Here is a 14,481-nt window from a genome sequence, read left to right as displayed (position 1 = left end):
GGCTGCTCAGTAATGGAGGACCCCAAGCCTCTAGGGTGCCAGGTATACCCTGACTTGCAGGCACGCCCTGTAGGTGCTTCAGCAGCAGGACCTTGTAGATGCTACCCTTGGTGGGTCCCAATAACCGCTCAGGCACATGGCTAAGGGAAGGGTGTTTTGCTCGGGTTGACTGGAAAGGGGAAGGTTGCAGATACCTTAGGTAAGAGGCATAGACAAAGTTCAAAGGGAGTGATAGTGTTTCCTGTTTAGATCCTGGGGTCCAGGCAACTGATGGCTCTTCCAAGCTCTTCAGCTCTACTGCCTGGGGTACCCTCTCCAGCCTGTTCGAGCAAATAGCAGCTTGCAGTTCCCCAGGCCAGACTCACTGGGGCTCCTCTGCCATGGCTTCCTGCCCAGCCACTGCTGCTTCCCCATAAGTCCCACGCAGACTTGCCCTCAGCTGAAACGTCTGTCAGTCAGTGCCAGTTCCACAAACCACTCTGCATTCAGTTCCTGGAAAATATCCTTTTTATCTCTAGCTCCTCTGCAGCTCCGGACTTGCCATGCCAAACAGAGACTGGCCACCACCTGGTTCATGATCTTAGCCCTTAAGCGGCCAGGAGGAAAGGGACAGGGAGGGAGCTGATGGGAGCTCTAATCCTTTTCTTAGCAGACCCAGCATAGGGGTGTCTCTAAAAAGATCTCTAGCTTTAGTCAAGTGTTTGTTAATACACCGTAGCTCTTATTCTGGAATCTCAGAGAGACGACAGCTGCTGGGAAAATTTTGCAGTGAATGAGGGTATTCAGAATGCCCAGTTAATCAATGAAGCAGGTCCATCAAAGCTTGTGATAACGCAACACAGCTTTATTTTGTTAGAGAAACTTTCAGACCCCTCATGTCCCAAAAATCCTTACAGAGCTGAGAACTACAATGACAGTTAGAGAACAGAGCCCAGCAGAGGAAGAAGGGAATTAAGAGAATTAGGCAAAGGAGAGAGGGCATGCTTCAGTGGAGAGCCGAAATGAGATGCAGGGCCAGCAATGGAGAGAAGTTAGCACCAGATGGCAGGAGCTGCTAGGAAGGCTCTGTCACACCCACAACAGTGACCTCATGTGTGAGTAAGAGAAGAGGTCAGTGGTGGGTGGGCGGAGGGAGCAAGAGAGGAGTAGAGAGAGAGAGACAAAATGACTGCTCAGATGAGCTGGTCCGAGTTAGGTGCGTGGGTTCATGGAGGGTGTCTTAAAACTAGAAGTAGGTCCTGCAATGACTGGGGGCCAATGGAGCAGCCTGAAGAAGTGATACACCACTACCTCTATATAGCGCCACCTGATATAACATGAATTTGGATATAACGCTGTAACGCAGTGCTCTAGGGGGTGGGGCTGCACACTCCAGTGGATCAAAGCAAGTTCAATATAACACGGTTTCACCTATAACGTGGTAAGATTTTTTGGCTCCCAAGGACAGCGTTATGTCGAGGTAGAGGTGTAGTTTTTTTCATTGAGTGACTGCTGCATCAGATAAGTTCAGAGTCCACCTCCCATCCCTTGCAGGGGCCACTGTGTCCTGAGTTGAATCCCCAGGGTATCTGTAGCAGATTGCAAAAGTAAGGTTAACGGCTATCATTATGGTTGTTTAGATGCTGCATGAAACAGAGAATGCCTCTTCCCTTCCCACTATCCTCCTTTGCTGTGTATCACTGAAAGGGAAGTTTTGAGAGGCTCCCAACAAGTCAGGTTGAAAGCTATTTTTTCACATTTTAATTTAAATTATCCACACGCCCGCAACATGTTCTGACCAGTTCTGGTTTCTCAGTCAAGCCCTGGGGAGGTTGTTTTCTTGGGAAAGCAGACGGCTGCACTGCTAATGGGGCTAACAGACCTACTCTGACCCTCTACATTTGTGAACTTTCTTCCCCCCTGGCACAGCAAAAGGACCTGGAAACTTCTAATCTGAATCAGCGAATTGCAGTGCTGGCCACCCGAGTGCAGGAGCTCACCTCCCCAGAGGCCTGGGACAAGGATTCTGTGGCTACCCTAAGGAAGAAGCTTTGGGAGCTTGAGTCCAGTGCTGCTGAACAGCAGAAAGAACTGACCCGACATGCAAATACTGTTGAGCAGCTGGAACAGGTAAGATCTTCTCCTTATGCTATTCTATCCAATAGGTCCAAGATCAGTGCCATGGTCTCCAGCCACCCTGAGAAGCACAGAACGAGTATTCAGCTCCCCAACCTGAGACTGATTGTTAGGGTCTTCTGCAGCCTCTCACCTTATAGAAACTCATTGTTCAGTTTATTGATTCTTCTCCTTGTTTAACTGTTTTAATATGATTCATTTGTTTCATTATCAAGCCTTAGGCTCAGAAACCCATTCAACTGATGGGTAACAGGTGTTTTGCATTGTTATGGCTGAGTCTTGCAAGGTGATTGCAGCACATCACGGTGAAAGGCTGACAGGATGCAGGTGGTAACTTCAGCAGCTTTCTGCTTGGAACCGTTGAGCTCCTGGCAGTTTCTGTCATTCGAAGCCCCCCTGACAGTGAGGTCTGGATCTGAGATGTGATAGGTAGTTGTGCCCCTCCCATGCAGTTGCTCTGCCTGGGCTGCCCACCTGGCATCCTTCTTAAATCTTCAAAGGAAAACTGCTGCAATTTCCTTCTCGGTCAGTGAACTGGGGAAGTGCTTGTAACAATTCCCCCTGCTTATCTAGAGCTCTTTGTCTTGGGCTTCCTCAGCTCCACATGCGGCTTGAAATGGAAATAGAACGAATGAAGCAGATGCACCAGAAGGAACTGGAAGACAAGGAAGAGGAGATGGAGGATGTTCGCCAGTCCTGTCAGAGGAGGGTATGTCAGCAAAGTGTTAACTGAGATGGGACTTGCTGAAGGGTGTGACCAAGGGACTCAGGGTGGGATGCGTAATTAACCTGCCTCTGGGGAGGGGATTTAGAATTCTCTGCTACATGTGGCTTTGACTGGGGAACAATTAAGGAATTAGGCTCAGATTTTTACAAGTATTTAGACATTGCACTGCTCAGCATTGCAAGGCCTAACTGATTTAGACAGAAAATGGGACTGTGCAATATACTGAAAGGTGAAAACCCTATGTTTAACATCATGTTGACATGCTGCTTTCAAGCAGACAGTGTGAGCCTTGCATCTTGAGCACTCGTTCTCAATAGCAAATTATCTCTGTTGAGGATGAATTTATCTGTGCTTTTGTATAAAACAAAAAAGAGGGGTGTGGGTGTCAGGACACAACAGGAAGCAAACGCAAGCGGCCACAGCCAGACATTTGTGGAGAAGTCACATCTGAAGGATGAGTGGGTCACTGACGCATGTATGACTCCATTATTGTCAGGGCCATGTCCTGCAGACAGATCCTCCATATTACAATGTGCTGGTGAAGAATCATGGACAGTGTCATCATTCTGCCCAGGAAAATTAATACAGGGAGGTTCAACTGTTGCCCATGCTCATCACACTTTCTATGATTCTCTCTACACACGTCCCCTCTTTTCTATTCCTTTCTACTTATTCTTAGGCCCAATAGCTTTTAATTACTGGGCATTATTACGCTGTATTCCACTTGGAAATCCTGTAGTCACAATTCCTGGGCTTTGTCTGTGTTTGTTTTGTTAATTGCCCTCTGTGAAGGGGTAAGAGAGTGTCAATTTCACCGAAAAAGTTTTGAACAGGTTCCAAGGCTGCTCTCAGCTAAACACATAGTTTTCTTCTTTTGCTTCCCTTGCCCCAAACAGATTGAATGTTTCTTTTCTAAATGCGTAAATGGCAGAGACTCTCAAGAGAGGAATCAATATTTAGTATCTTACTTGCTCGCTTTTCCATTTTAAACACAGTTGATGAGGAGCTTTTCAGAGATGCAGAAGGAGGCTGGTGGATGATTTGAGAGAGCTCTGATGAGCTGTGCCAGCCACTAACAGGTTCAGAGATGGAGTCTTCTTGGCAAGTTTGCTGCTCTAGGCCAGGTCCTTCCAGTGGCTTGAAGGAACAAAAACCATGCTGTGAAATAAACCATTCTGATTTTCCCCACCTCATTTAGGGTCTAGCTGGTCCTCTGTCAGCCATGGAGCAAAGCTCTGAACTGATCATCAGGATCTTGTTTCATTGCCTCAACAAGAGGTGATAAGTGGTGCCTAGAGAGGGGCCAGTTCGATTCCCCTAACACTTACCACTTCTTCAAGCCTCTCCCTTCTCCATCAGCTGTACAAACGTGGCCTGATTATTCCTCACAACATCTCTGTGAGCTCACTGTTGTGACCTCTTCACAGGTGGGAAAACTGAGACACGCAGGTTACGTGACTCGGCCCGAGGTCAGACAACAAGTCCTTGTCAGAAGTGCAGGGAATATGGCCCTCTCTTCTCTGGCGAGTCGCATTAATTCTCAGGAGCTGCTGTGGCATCTCTAGGCCACCTGAGGGTTCCTCTGCAGGGGGGAATCCCCTGTTGTCAGGATAGGCTCCAATTAGAGCTGTGCAGAGCAGCCATGAGAACTGAAGCATCTGGTCTGTCTGCCTCTCCCAAAGGATGAGGAAGCAGAACAGAACTGATCTTTGTAAAAGAGCATTAAGGCAACAATAATTATAGATGTGAAAGGTGCTTCTGGCCATGCGCTTCAAATTCACTCAGGGTGGTGCCATGGACCAACCTGGAAGTGGAAAGCTTTGTGGGTTGGGAGGAGGCCTCCCCTTCTCCCTCTCATGGTTGCGTTGCCAAGAAGGTACTGGGGTCATCTCGCCAATATGCAGCAGGTACATCGACACAGCCCCAAACCCCTGTGGCAGTGAGTCTCAGAGCCCACGTCAAAGGACTCAGGCTTGTGGGGCTCATGCTACAGAGCTGAAAATAGCAGTGGGTGGGAATGTCTACACTGATCATTTTGGCGCCTTAGAGTGAGCCCCATGAGCCCCAGTCAATTGACCCAGGCCTGAGACTTGTTGCTGCAGGGTTTCTTTGCAGTGTTGACATATCCAGAGTGTCCTTTAAAGGACAAGAAGTCTCCCATCCCTACTAGCAATGATGGGAGTGTTCAACTGGCTGTCAACCTACTGCGTGTGTGCCAGCAGGGACCCTTACTTTGCTGCTGCTTTGGCCGTGCCCGGGCAGGCCAAACCATTGGGCCATATTATTATATGTTCAATCAGAAATGAGGGACTTCATGTAACATGAATGGCTAGGCCTGTGATTGCCTTTGCCTTTTTATATGGGAAGGTGCAAACCGTTGAGAGACCGCTGGGAAAAGCAAGCAAAGTAGTATCTGGGACGTAGTTATTAAGTCAGAGGCAACCCCCGTGGCCTTCTGCTGGCCTCAGCTGGGGCAGGAGATTGCATTCTGAGTAGTCTGTGTGCTTCTCACCTGTGTGCAGCTTCGTCAGTTGGAGATGCAGTTGGAGCAGGAATTTCAGGAGAAGCAGATGGTGCTCCACAAGAAGCAGGATCTGGAAGGGCTCATTGGGACCCTCTGTGAGCAGGTAGGAAACTGGAATCCATCAGTGACCTTATTTTACCAGCTCCTGGGAGATGGCTTATGAAACTGCCAGCCAGACAACTATGTGTGTCTCCAGTCCTTGGCATTACCATCTTGCACTCGAGATGCCCCCACTCAAACACTGTTGCCTTTTTTTATTCATATGGGACAAGTTACAAAAAACAAACGAAGCCAGAACCAGAACACAATGAGCCCCCTGCTATCAAAGATGCTGCGAAGGGGCAAATCCCAGCTCTTCTTCCACCAAATATTCTCCTGGCCATTAGAGCACTATCATTTGCCATAGCAGTTCTAATGCTGTGGTCCCAGTATAGTCTCAGAACAAAGGTGGGGCTGGGCCCACAAAGGGATCTTGGAGGTGCAGCTTTCTAGTTTTTCCCAGGATAAGTGTCTGGATAACTAACCATGGGAAAGGAATGCTTTCCTTGTTCTATTTTTGTGGGAGCAGCAAACAAACCAACATGAATGCTGGAACATCTCCTTCTTCCCAGAGAAGCCAGGTATCAGATTGTTATGTACTGTAGATGTCTGTCCCTACCACATTCATTCAAACAAACATTTTGTTACCATCTAATGCGTGGAGGGCAGTGATTGGAGAGCATCTGCTGGAAAAAGCATACACAGCTCTTTCATGTTAAATGATATGATAAGGAACTTGAACGTAGCTTCATTAGACGACATTTCGATTAGGTGACCTACGAACCTAGCCACATTTCTAAACTCTCTCATGCACCAAGTCCTGTAGCGGTAGTTCTCATTAAAGGCCAAGGCCATGCTGGCCCTTACCTGGGTGTGCAAGGTAAGAGCCGGACAGAAGAGCAGCCTCACTGGACAGCTGGACATGCTGTCTCATCGCTTCCGTATGGAAAGACAGCAAGACTTAGGGCTGTAGCCCAGGATGGTGAGTCTGTTATGTGAATGTTTTCAAACTGCCTGTGGACAGCTCAGCATTATATTGCAATTAAAATATCTTTAAAACAAGGGCACACCAAGGAGAGTGGGAGCGACTCATTTGGAGGTGTGGTCATTAGCTAGCATAGCTCCTGGTCACTGGAACAAGCTGGCTGGGGTCATGAGGTCTGGCACTTCTGTATGTTCATTACATTTTGGAGAGAAGATGAAGAATTTTGGAGTCTAACAACACTGTGCAGCAGTGGGGAGATTTCAGGATAGATGTAAAATTGTGTAATGGGGCCCATCCAGAACTTCCCATAGGCTTTCAGCTCATAAAATACTAGTTAACTGGTAGAATAAACACTGCTATACAAATGCAGGGATCGTTATTACTACCACCATTCAATTCAGCGTATTCCTTCTGATTGATAGTTTACAAAAATTAACGCAGGTGAATGAATGTAGCATATGAGCTGCAGAGAGAATTCAGTGCGTGGGAGGTAGGTAGTGTCAGATTGTCCTTACCAAAGGATGCTGCCCTGCTGGTAACCCACACAAGGCATTGCCAGGACTGTATAATCTCTCTCTCCATGCCCTGGCTATATGACCACATTCACTGTTGTGATTCTTCATTTCCTATTGTGGTTAGCAGAAAGGAAGAGCAAACGTGGGCATGAAAAACACCATATTAGTCAGCTTTTCTGGCCTTGATTGCAAGTGAAAAGGCACCTGTCGGTGATAGAGGGGGCCAGGCAGAGACTGGCGTTCTCTGTGCACTGAAAATGGCGAAGTCAATAAACCCAATTTGTATTTATGACACAGAATTAATCTGCTGTGGCAGACAAGTGCTGAGATAGAACAAACAGTACAGTACAGCATGCAGGAGACAGGCTGTCGGTGGGGAGAGAGAATGGGGGAAAAGCACGTCTGCTCTGCCTTAGAGTTACTAGTAGCGCTGCACTTTGATTTGCAGTGGACAGTGTGCTGCAGACATGCTTATCAAACATCTGAAAGCCAATTAGGGAAGCGGAGATACCACCAGTGTTTTCAGGTTACAGAAAAATGCCAAGCAGCTTTAAAACAGGTTCCAAGGTCAAGTCTGTGTAATGAATTTTAACTAGTGAACAGATGATAGGAGAATAGATCTGAGAGCAGAGGAGATACATAAAGGAATATTTAGAAGCATAGAGTGCAAGTGCTGTCATATTCCAATTAGTATGAAATCAAACACTGAAACCATGTCCTTGTTTGCTCGTTTTTTTTCTAATTCTCGTATCTTGTGTCCATGGATACTCACAAATTCATTTGGAGGTAGAATATTTTAAACTCACTTCCTGTTTCCCTTCATTAAAGGGCTTCAGGGTAATACACTGGCACAAAATTAACTCGTGAGGAGCCCCTATAATAACACAAACCACTGCCTATAGGGCAAGCGACACAACTCAAACTGAATAACTGTCATTTGCAAAGAGTCCTTTCACTATCAAAACAGATGCTTTGCGTTAGCGCTGTGGGAATAATTCATACTGAATATTTATTTGGTGGGGCTTTTCCCTGTTGTGTTTTTCTGATGTGGAATTTCCCAGATAAAATTGTATGTTCTCTTGAATTTTTTTTCATTCTTCAATAACTTGTGATAACTTTTACATTTTAGCTGTTCAGTATTTGAAATTTGAGAAGTTGCGTAATCATGATTGGGTCATAAAGCACAGTGGGTAGTTTCTGTTCCCTGATTGGATGAGTGTAATCCTAGTAACCAGGTTTTAGATGTGAATGCCTGTAGAAATCAGAGATTCAATTTCCCGGAGTCTCCATGTTAGTATTTCTCAGATGCACCAGTATTAACAGAAGGCCAGCGTACAAGGGGCCGAGATCCAGGCAAGGCCAATCCAATTCAACATTCAAACCAGGATTTGCAGGACTTCCGCCCCCCCCCCCCCCCCGTTGTTGGAATTCACCCCTGATGCCAGCACAAAGCCTGGCAGAGAGGCCACATGGGTGATTTGCAGGCTGGCTTGTAGGGGGGAATTCACTTCCCAGCTGGCTCACGTTCCATGGGTGTAAAGCCCAAATGGTCAAATCTGGAGCAATGACAGTGACCATGAAAAATACATTGTACAGTCCTGCATGATTCCAGACTGATATTCTGCTGCGTTGCTGTCTTGGTCTTCCTCAAGCCATGCTGTTTTTTCTGTATTAGTATCCTTGGTAACAATGTTCTCTAGCACTCAGAGTGGGATAATATTGCTGTAAGACTCTTCCTACTGCAGAGGAGAAATAGCTCATTCCTGGTGCAGGGTTTACTCAGAAGTTTTTCTGTGTAGGAAGCAGGACATTGGACAGCAGCACCAGGTGTTTCAGATCTGCAAGCTCTATGTGAGGGCCAGGGTTATAGCCATCTTTCGATGGGTGAGCAGTTCAGCATGCAAAGCCTGGCACGTTCCGATGGAAGATACCCATAAAGCTTTCACTGGCATCTGTCACTGCTGAGTGGGGTCAACAGTAAAGATGAAATAGCTTAAGAGTGGCGAGATGATGGATAAAATCTGGACTCGCTGTGGATCTCAATAATCACTGTGCACACATGTTACATATAGGAAATACCACAGACTGAAGAAACTTTAAAGCACCTGGGTCCTTGACTTTGTCGTTAGTTATTCATTTGATCTGTTGGGTCACTACAGACAGTTTCTTTGCTGCTCCTTTGAAATCTATTGCTTGCGCTGGAATCTGAGGCAGACTGCATCTCTGTACGAACAAGATGTTAACAGAAACTCGATCTAGTTGGCAATTTTCTAATGCAACAGTTTTCTAATGGGGAAATGTAATTTCATCAAACTCGAAACGTTTTGTGAGGGCAAGTTGATTTTGACAAAGTTTTGTTGAACAAAATGTTGAAGTGAAACATTTCAACAGTCCCAGTTTGAAATGTTCCTGAGGTTTGGTTCCCTGGGAAATTTTGAAGTGTCACCTTTTCTTTTGATTCAAAATAAAAAACCCTGAAATGTTGGAATTGCCTGAGGAATGGGGGACTGGCTCTAATGAAAACCTTTCTGCCCCTAGATTGGTCATCGGGACTTCGACGTAGAGAAGCGGCTTCGGCGGGACCTGAAGAGGACACACGCTCTGCTCGCAGATGTGCAGCTCCTGCTAGTGACAGCAGGAGAGCACAGTCTGTCTGTCAGTAAAGAGGAGCTTGAGAAAGTTCGCAGTCAGGTCAGAGACCTTAATGCTCTGGTTATTGATAGAGTCTTGATAGACACATTTGGTTTTCTTTTCTTTTCTTTTCATTTGGCACCTCTCACTTTGTGATGCTGCGATGCTGGAAACGCTCTAGCACCTACATGCACAGAAATAAGACACTTCTTATGGGCCTATCCCAGGTACATTATAACATCACTACATCCAGGTGACCAAGCCATCATGGACCCTCTTCTGTAAACGTGCACAGACATGCATACAAATTGGCCAGTGCCCTGCTATAATAACTTTGGTATGCATCAGTCAGGGCTAGGAAAGAGCAAGCTTCAGCTCCAGTAGAACTAGACCTTGTGGAGTCATTAATGGAGTTATATCCCAGCCATTTTCCCACAGAAATTAATTCTGATATTTTGCAGCTCTCCTTAGTATCTAAAATCATGTGACCTGTGTCTTCTTGGCCTCCCTGCTTTCAAACGGAGATAGCAGAAGTAAGAAAGGGAGCTGGAAATGTGCTCCAAAAAGTAATGTTTTGTTATTAGGAGTTCAGTCAGGAAAGCAAAGCTAGGAGTGCAGCTGCTGTCTCCCCAGGTTCTCTTTGCTGCCATGAGCTCTAGAGGAAAGATGGGAAGTGTGTTTGCACGCAGGACACAGAAGGAGCTCTAGCCAAATCCTTGTGTTTCAAAGTGCTACACCTTTTACTTTCGGGGCGATCTCCCTGCTGAGACTAAAGTGCCCTCTGGCCTTGGGTCGCTAAGTGAGCATCGGAAAAGATAGGGTGCCTCTTTGTGGGACAGGGTTTTCACAAGCTCCCCTCAAAGCCTCTCATAGCCTCAGCAAATCTCTGGGCTTGAAACTCCTTTTCCATCTCTCTCTCATCTGAAATAATACAAGCTGGCCCATGCTGCTTGGACTCACTCTGTGGGCACTTACAATTCAAATCAATAGGCATGAGTGTGACTTTAAATAATGGGGCACCTCTGATTTTAGGGTTCCTACTCATGGGTCTCATGAGGGGCCCAATCCAAAGCCCATAGAAGTCAGTGGAATGACTGTCAAAGGCCCCGGCTCACGCCCAGCACCTGGATTTGGTTCTGTGGGATTTCCAAGGTAAAGAAGGAATCTAGTCAATTCCACAGTCATTCACTCTGTCTCTAGACATTTACTAATTACCAGTGACATCTACTATGGAAAAATTGTGAAGAAATAGAAAACTCATTGAAGTCAGCCCAAGAACAGCTTCACCATGCACAAGATGGAGGCTAATGGCTGTTTTAGGCTGTCCATCATCTGTCTAATGAACAGCACTGTCCTGACACAGCAAAGCCTTTCTAGCATTTCCTGGGGACATGATTTATTTACCTGAACCAAAGTGAAATGGCAAGATTATATGAGGCAAGACATTTTTACAGAACTTTCCTTGTTAATTATGCGGCAAGGTAACAGCAGCCTCTGCACACATGCCTGAGCACAAAGAGAGTTTATCTCAGACCCCTGTAAAAGGCTTTTCTCCTCTTTCTACTGCAGACTGAAATCTTGTCTTAGCAACAACAGGTATCTAAGTAAGGCAACTACAGTTAAATAAAATGTTCTGGTCTTTCTTTTTGCAGCCCATGTTAATTACCTTCTCCTCAATGTGTTTTCTACCTTTCTTGCAAATGAAGTCCCTTTTCATATCTGTTGTCATGGAAATGGTTATAAGTATTGTGTGTTGTATTATAATCTGTGCAAGGATCAGAGTTTAATTTGCTTCTGTTTTAAGCACAGACATCTTGCATTCCATAAATAGCGTAGAGCAAAACAGATGTGAAATATACACCCCCCCCCTTTCTTTATTCATTTTTAACTGCCCCAAAGAATTGGAAATGGTGGTGAGGGGGAAGATAATGAAAGGATGAGTGAGAGTCTTTCTAACAAACCTCACTCAAGGTCTGTGAGCAGTATCTGAACACTGGACCTCCAGCACTGAAAGCATTAGCTTCGACTACAGGAATTCAAGGAGTAGCTCTCTTACCTGGCAGCAATAGTAGGTTCTTATCCTCTATGGAGATTAGTCACTGGAAGGGACTATGACACACACAGCCTGTGTGTTGCAGCTCTGCAATGATATAGGGGATGCTGCTTTTGAGAAATTAATCTCATTGTTATAGAAATTGAAAAGACCTGTTAGGTCATCTAGTCCTGCTGCTGTTTCCTACAGCGCACTGGATAATGTTTGCATCAGTATCTTTTTAAAAGTTCCAAGTGATGGGGTTTTCACTACTTCTCCTGGGGCACTATTTCCCCATGCTCACAAATCTCCCCAAGCAGAAGTTCTTCTGGAGGTGCTGCTCCCATTTCCCCAGGCTTATTCCTAACCGCTCCCCTGGTTATGTGAAGCTCAGAGCCCTTTGGGGTGTGTGGCTGATGAAGAGAGAGAGACAGAGAGGAGGCTCCTCACCCCAGAAAAAAATTAAAAGCCTGGTGGAGCAGCCTACTCCTCCATGGAACACTCTGCTTATGTGGGTGTGACTTTGGGCATCTGTCTCTCTTGGTATAGTTGCTCCCAAGCCCCCAGGAGCAGGTGCAGAGCAAGTGCCCTGGATGTTCTGCTCTTTCAGAGGTAGCTGCTTGCCATGCCAAGAGGCTGGAGCAGTTAGTGCAAGGTGTTGGGAGACAGCTTGAGAAAATGGCAGATCTAAGTGAAAGGGCTGGTGTGAACAACCTTAGGACCCTTGCTAGACTGCTTGGCTATCCCAGTAAGAAGATAAGGGCTTCCTGGCCATTTGCTGTCATCAGAGACAATAGAAATGCCCTTGGAAGTGCATTGGCTTCTACTCCAAAAAGCCCAGCACAGCAGGTATAACAAGTTGTGCCGTTTGGGCGTGGAACCTCACACTATCACCTGTGCTGTGCTTGCTAATGCCGCGTTGGTATCTATTCACGAACACAACGCAGAAAGGAGAGGCAAGAGAGTAATGATGATTTAATGACACCAATCTTCAGAAGCCATTTAGTAATTAATCCACGTTGTACATTTCCACTGGAAAAAGACTAATCTGGAGACATAAGCAATTCCAACAACATACATATATAATTGAAATAATAGTTCTGCATAAATAACATCTGTGAGCTGCAGCTGTTTCCACCTGGCACTGAGGGTGCGGGGAATGAAAGGGGATCTTGGTTTAAAGTAATTTATTTGCTGAAGAGAAATATCTCTAATAAAGCAACTCATTAATTTCTGGTCAGCGGCAGGGAGCAGAGTGAGCATCAGCTGATTGATTTCTAGTGGTACTCAGCACCCCTAATATATTCTGCTCCATAGGTGACAGTACTAGCTGTGACCCACTTATTGTGGGGTTTGGGAGGACACAGGTGGAGTTTGAAATGATGCCCACAGGGGCTTGAGACAGTGAAAAGCCCATGCCAGTTGATGCTGAATCAGAAAAACAAATGGAAGCTCAGCCCATGTCATTCAGCACCTCTTTCTCTTTTTGACTTGGAAGGTCCTTGTTTTAGCTGGCAAAGGGGGTTAAAAACAGTTGAGAGCAATGCCCCCTGTGAGCAGTTGTGCAGACCCCGCGCACCTGAGTTACTGCGCTAAGTGGGTGACTTACAGCACTTAAGGCCTGTCTCCTGGTTAAAGATCAAATATCCCCCAAGCTTCTTCAGCCACCTCGGGGAGACAAGCCCGGGACTCACCCCACTCTCCTGTGCGCAGTGTCTTTTCTAGTCTTCCTAATAGCAATTGCTCTTTACTGTTGGTGCCTTTTGTCTTGGAAACAACACGCTATGGAGCATGCTGCTCAGCTCTGTCTTCCTGGATCCCTCACCAGGGTCCATCTGTGTGGACTGAACACGAGACCTCTACCCTTGTGGTGAAGGGGTGAGTCCATTACCTGCTACTGATAGTAGCCATCCGGAGCGGGCGGACACATAACACATACTGAGCCAATGGGTTCCGCACACGTTCATCCCAGTACTGATTCGCCACAACAAGCTTAGTTAGAGTATCAGTCTAGGGACCCCCATCGTCACCATTCCTCAGCGTGACTGGCCTCTGCTACACTCGCTGTGCAGCCTGCACACTATCCGTCAGCATCACTTGTTATTGTACAGCCCTCAGAAAGGTGCTGGCTGCCTTGCAGCGAGGGGGAGGAGGCGCAATTCCTGCCTCGTACAAGCCAACATGGCCGATAGTTTGTGGCTGGTTGGTGAATCTAACTACAGTGTGTTAGCCACTAGTGTTAAGAAAACCTGCTCTCCTTTGTGCAGCCTGCCCTGCCTTTGGCATTTTCAGTGAGGGCGACCTGAGGCACCTTGGGTCACAGCAGTAACAAATCAGTAAAAATAAATTGCTGTCCAGTGTGTAGAGATTCTCTTTCTTTCCCAGGCCTGTCTGGACCAATGCTGCTGGAGGTGGAGTAGGTGGGAGTGTAAATGTTTGGCTGATGCTGATCATTAAAATATGGGAGCTCATGATTTTTAATGTTTCATGAAATTTGCCCTGAAAAACACAGCTTTTCCCTGTTACAAACAAGCCGTAATGGTGTGCTGATCCTAACGCTACATCACAGCCTCCCTTAGTGGGGACTGTTGTCCTGCCCTCTTTGTGCTGGCTCCCTCCCTGCCCCACCTTGCAGGGCCGAACGGTGGCATGCTATCAAATTAGTGCAGCCCTGAACTACAGCTAATAGTCCTCAGTGCCTGTGTGCTTTCCTCCCGGTATGCAGACATGCGGCTGCTCTCACTCAGACATACATTAATTCTCTCACATCATTTATTGATCCCAAGATGCATCAGTTTCTTTCGGATTGGTGGGGAGGGGGCTGGCTACTAGTTTCAGAAATATTCAACCAGCTGCTCATTTCCACGTCAAATAGAATAAAAGATGAAAAGTAACGTAGGAGCTCCGGGAATG

General features: G+C 46.4%; 1 protein-coding gene across 1 annotated transcript in view; it reads left to right on the top strand.

The window, feature by feature from the left end:
• MYO18B (myosin XVIIIB) overlaps positions 1 to 14,481 on the top strand; it is a 193,889-nt gene that overhangs the window by 107,993 nt on the left and 71,415 nt on the right. The window contains exons 31-34 of the mRNA XM_075060087.1: positions 1,909 to 2,109; positions 2,714 to 2,824; positions 5,365 to 5,469; positions 9,444 to 9,596. Coding sequence (XP_074916188.1) covers positions 1,909 to 2,109; positions 2,714 to 2,824; positions 5,365 to 5,469; positions 9,444 to 9,596 — 570 coding nt within the window. The remainder of the gene's footprint in view (positions 1 to 1,908; positions 2,110 to 2,713; positions 2,825 to 5,364; positions 5,470 to 9,443; positions 9,597 to 14,481) is intronic.

The sequence above is a fragment of the Chelonoidis abingdonii genome, chromosome 22 (assembly GCF_003597395.2).
Source record: "Chelonoidis abingdonii isolate Lonesome George chromosome 22, CheloAbing_2.0, whole genome shotgun sequence".
In the NCBI taxonomy this organism is placed as follows: domain Eukaryota; kingdom Metazoa; phylum Chordata; order Testudines; family Testudinidae; genus Chelonoidis; species Chelonoidis abingdonii.
This window is presented reverse-complemented; position numbering and strand designations above follow the sequence as displayed.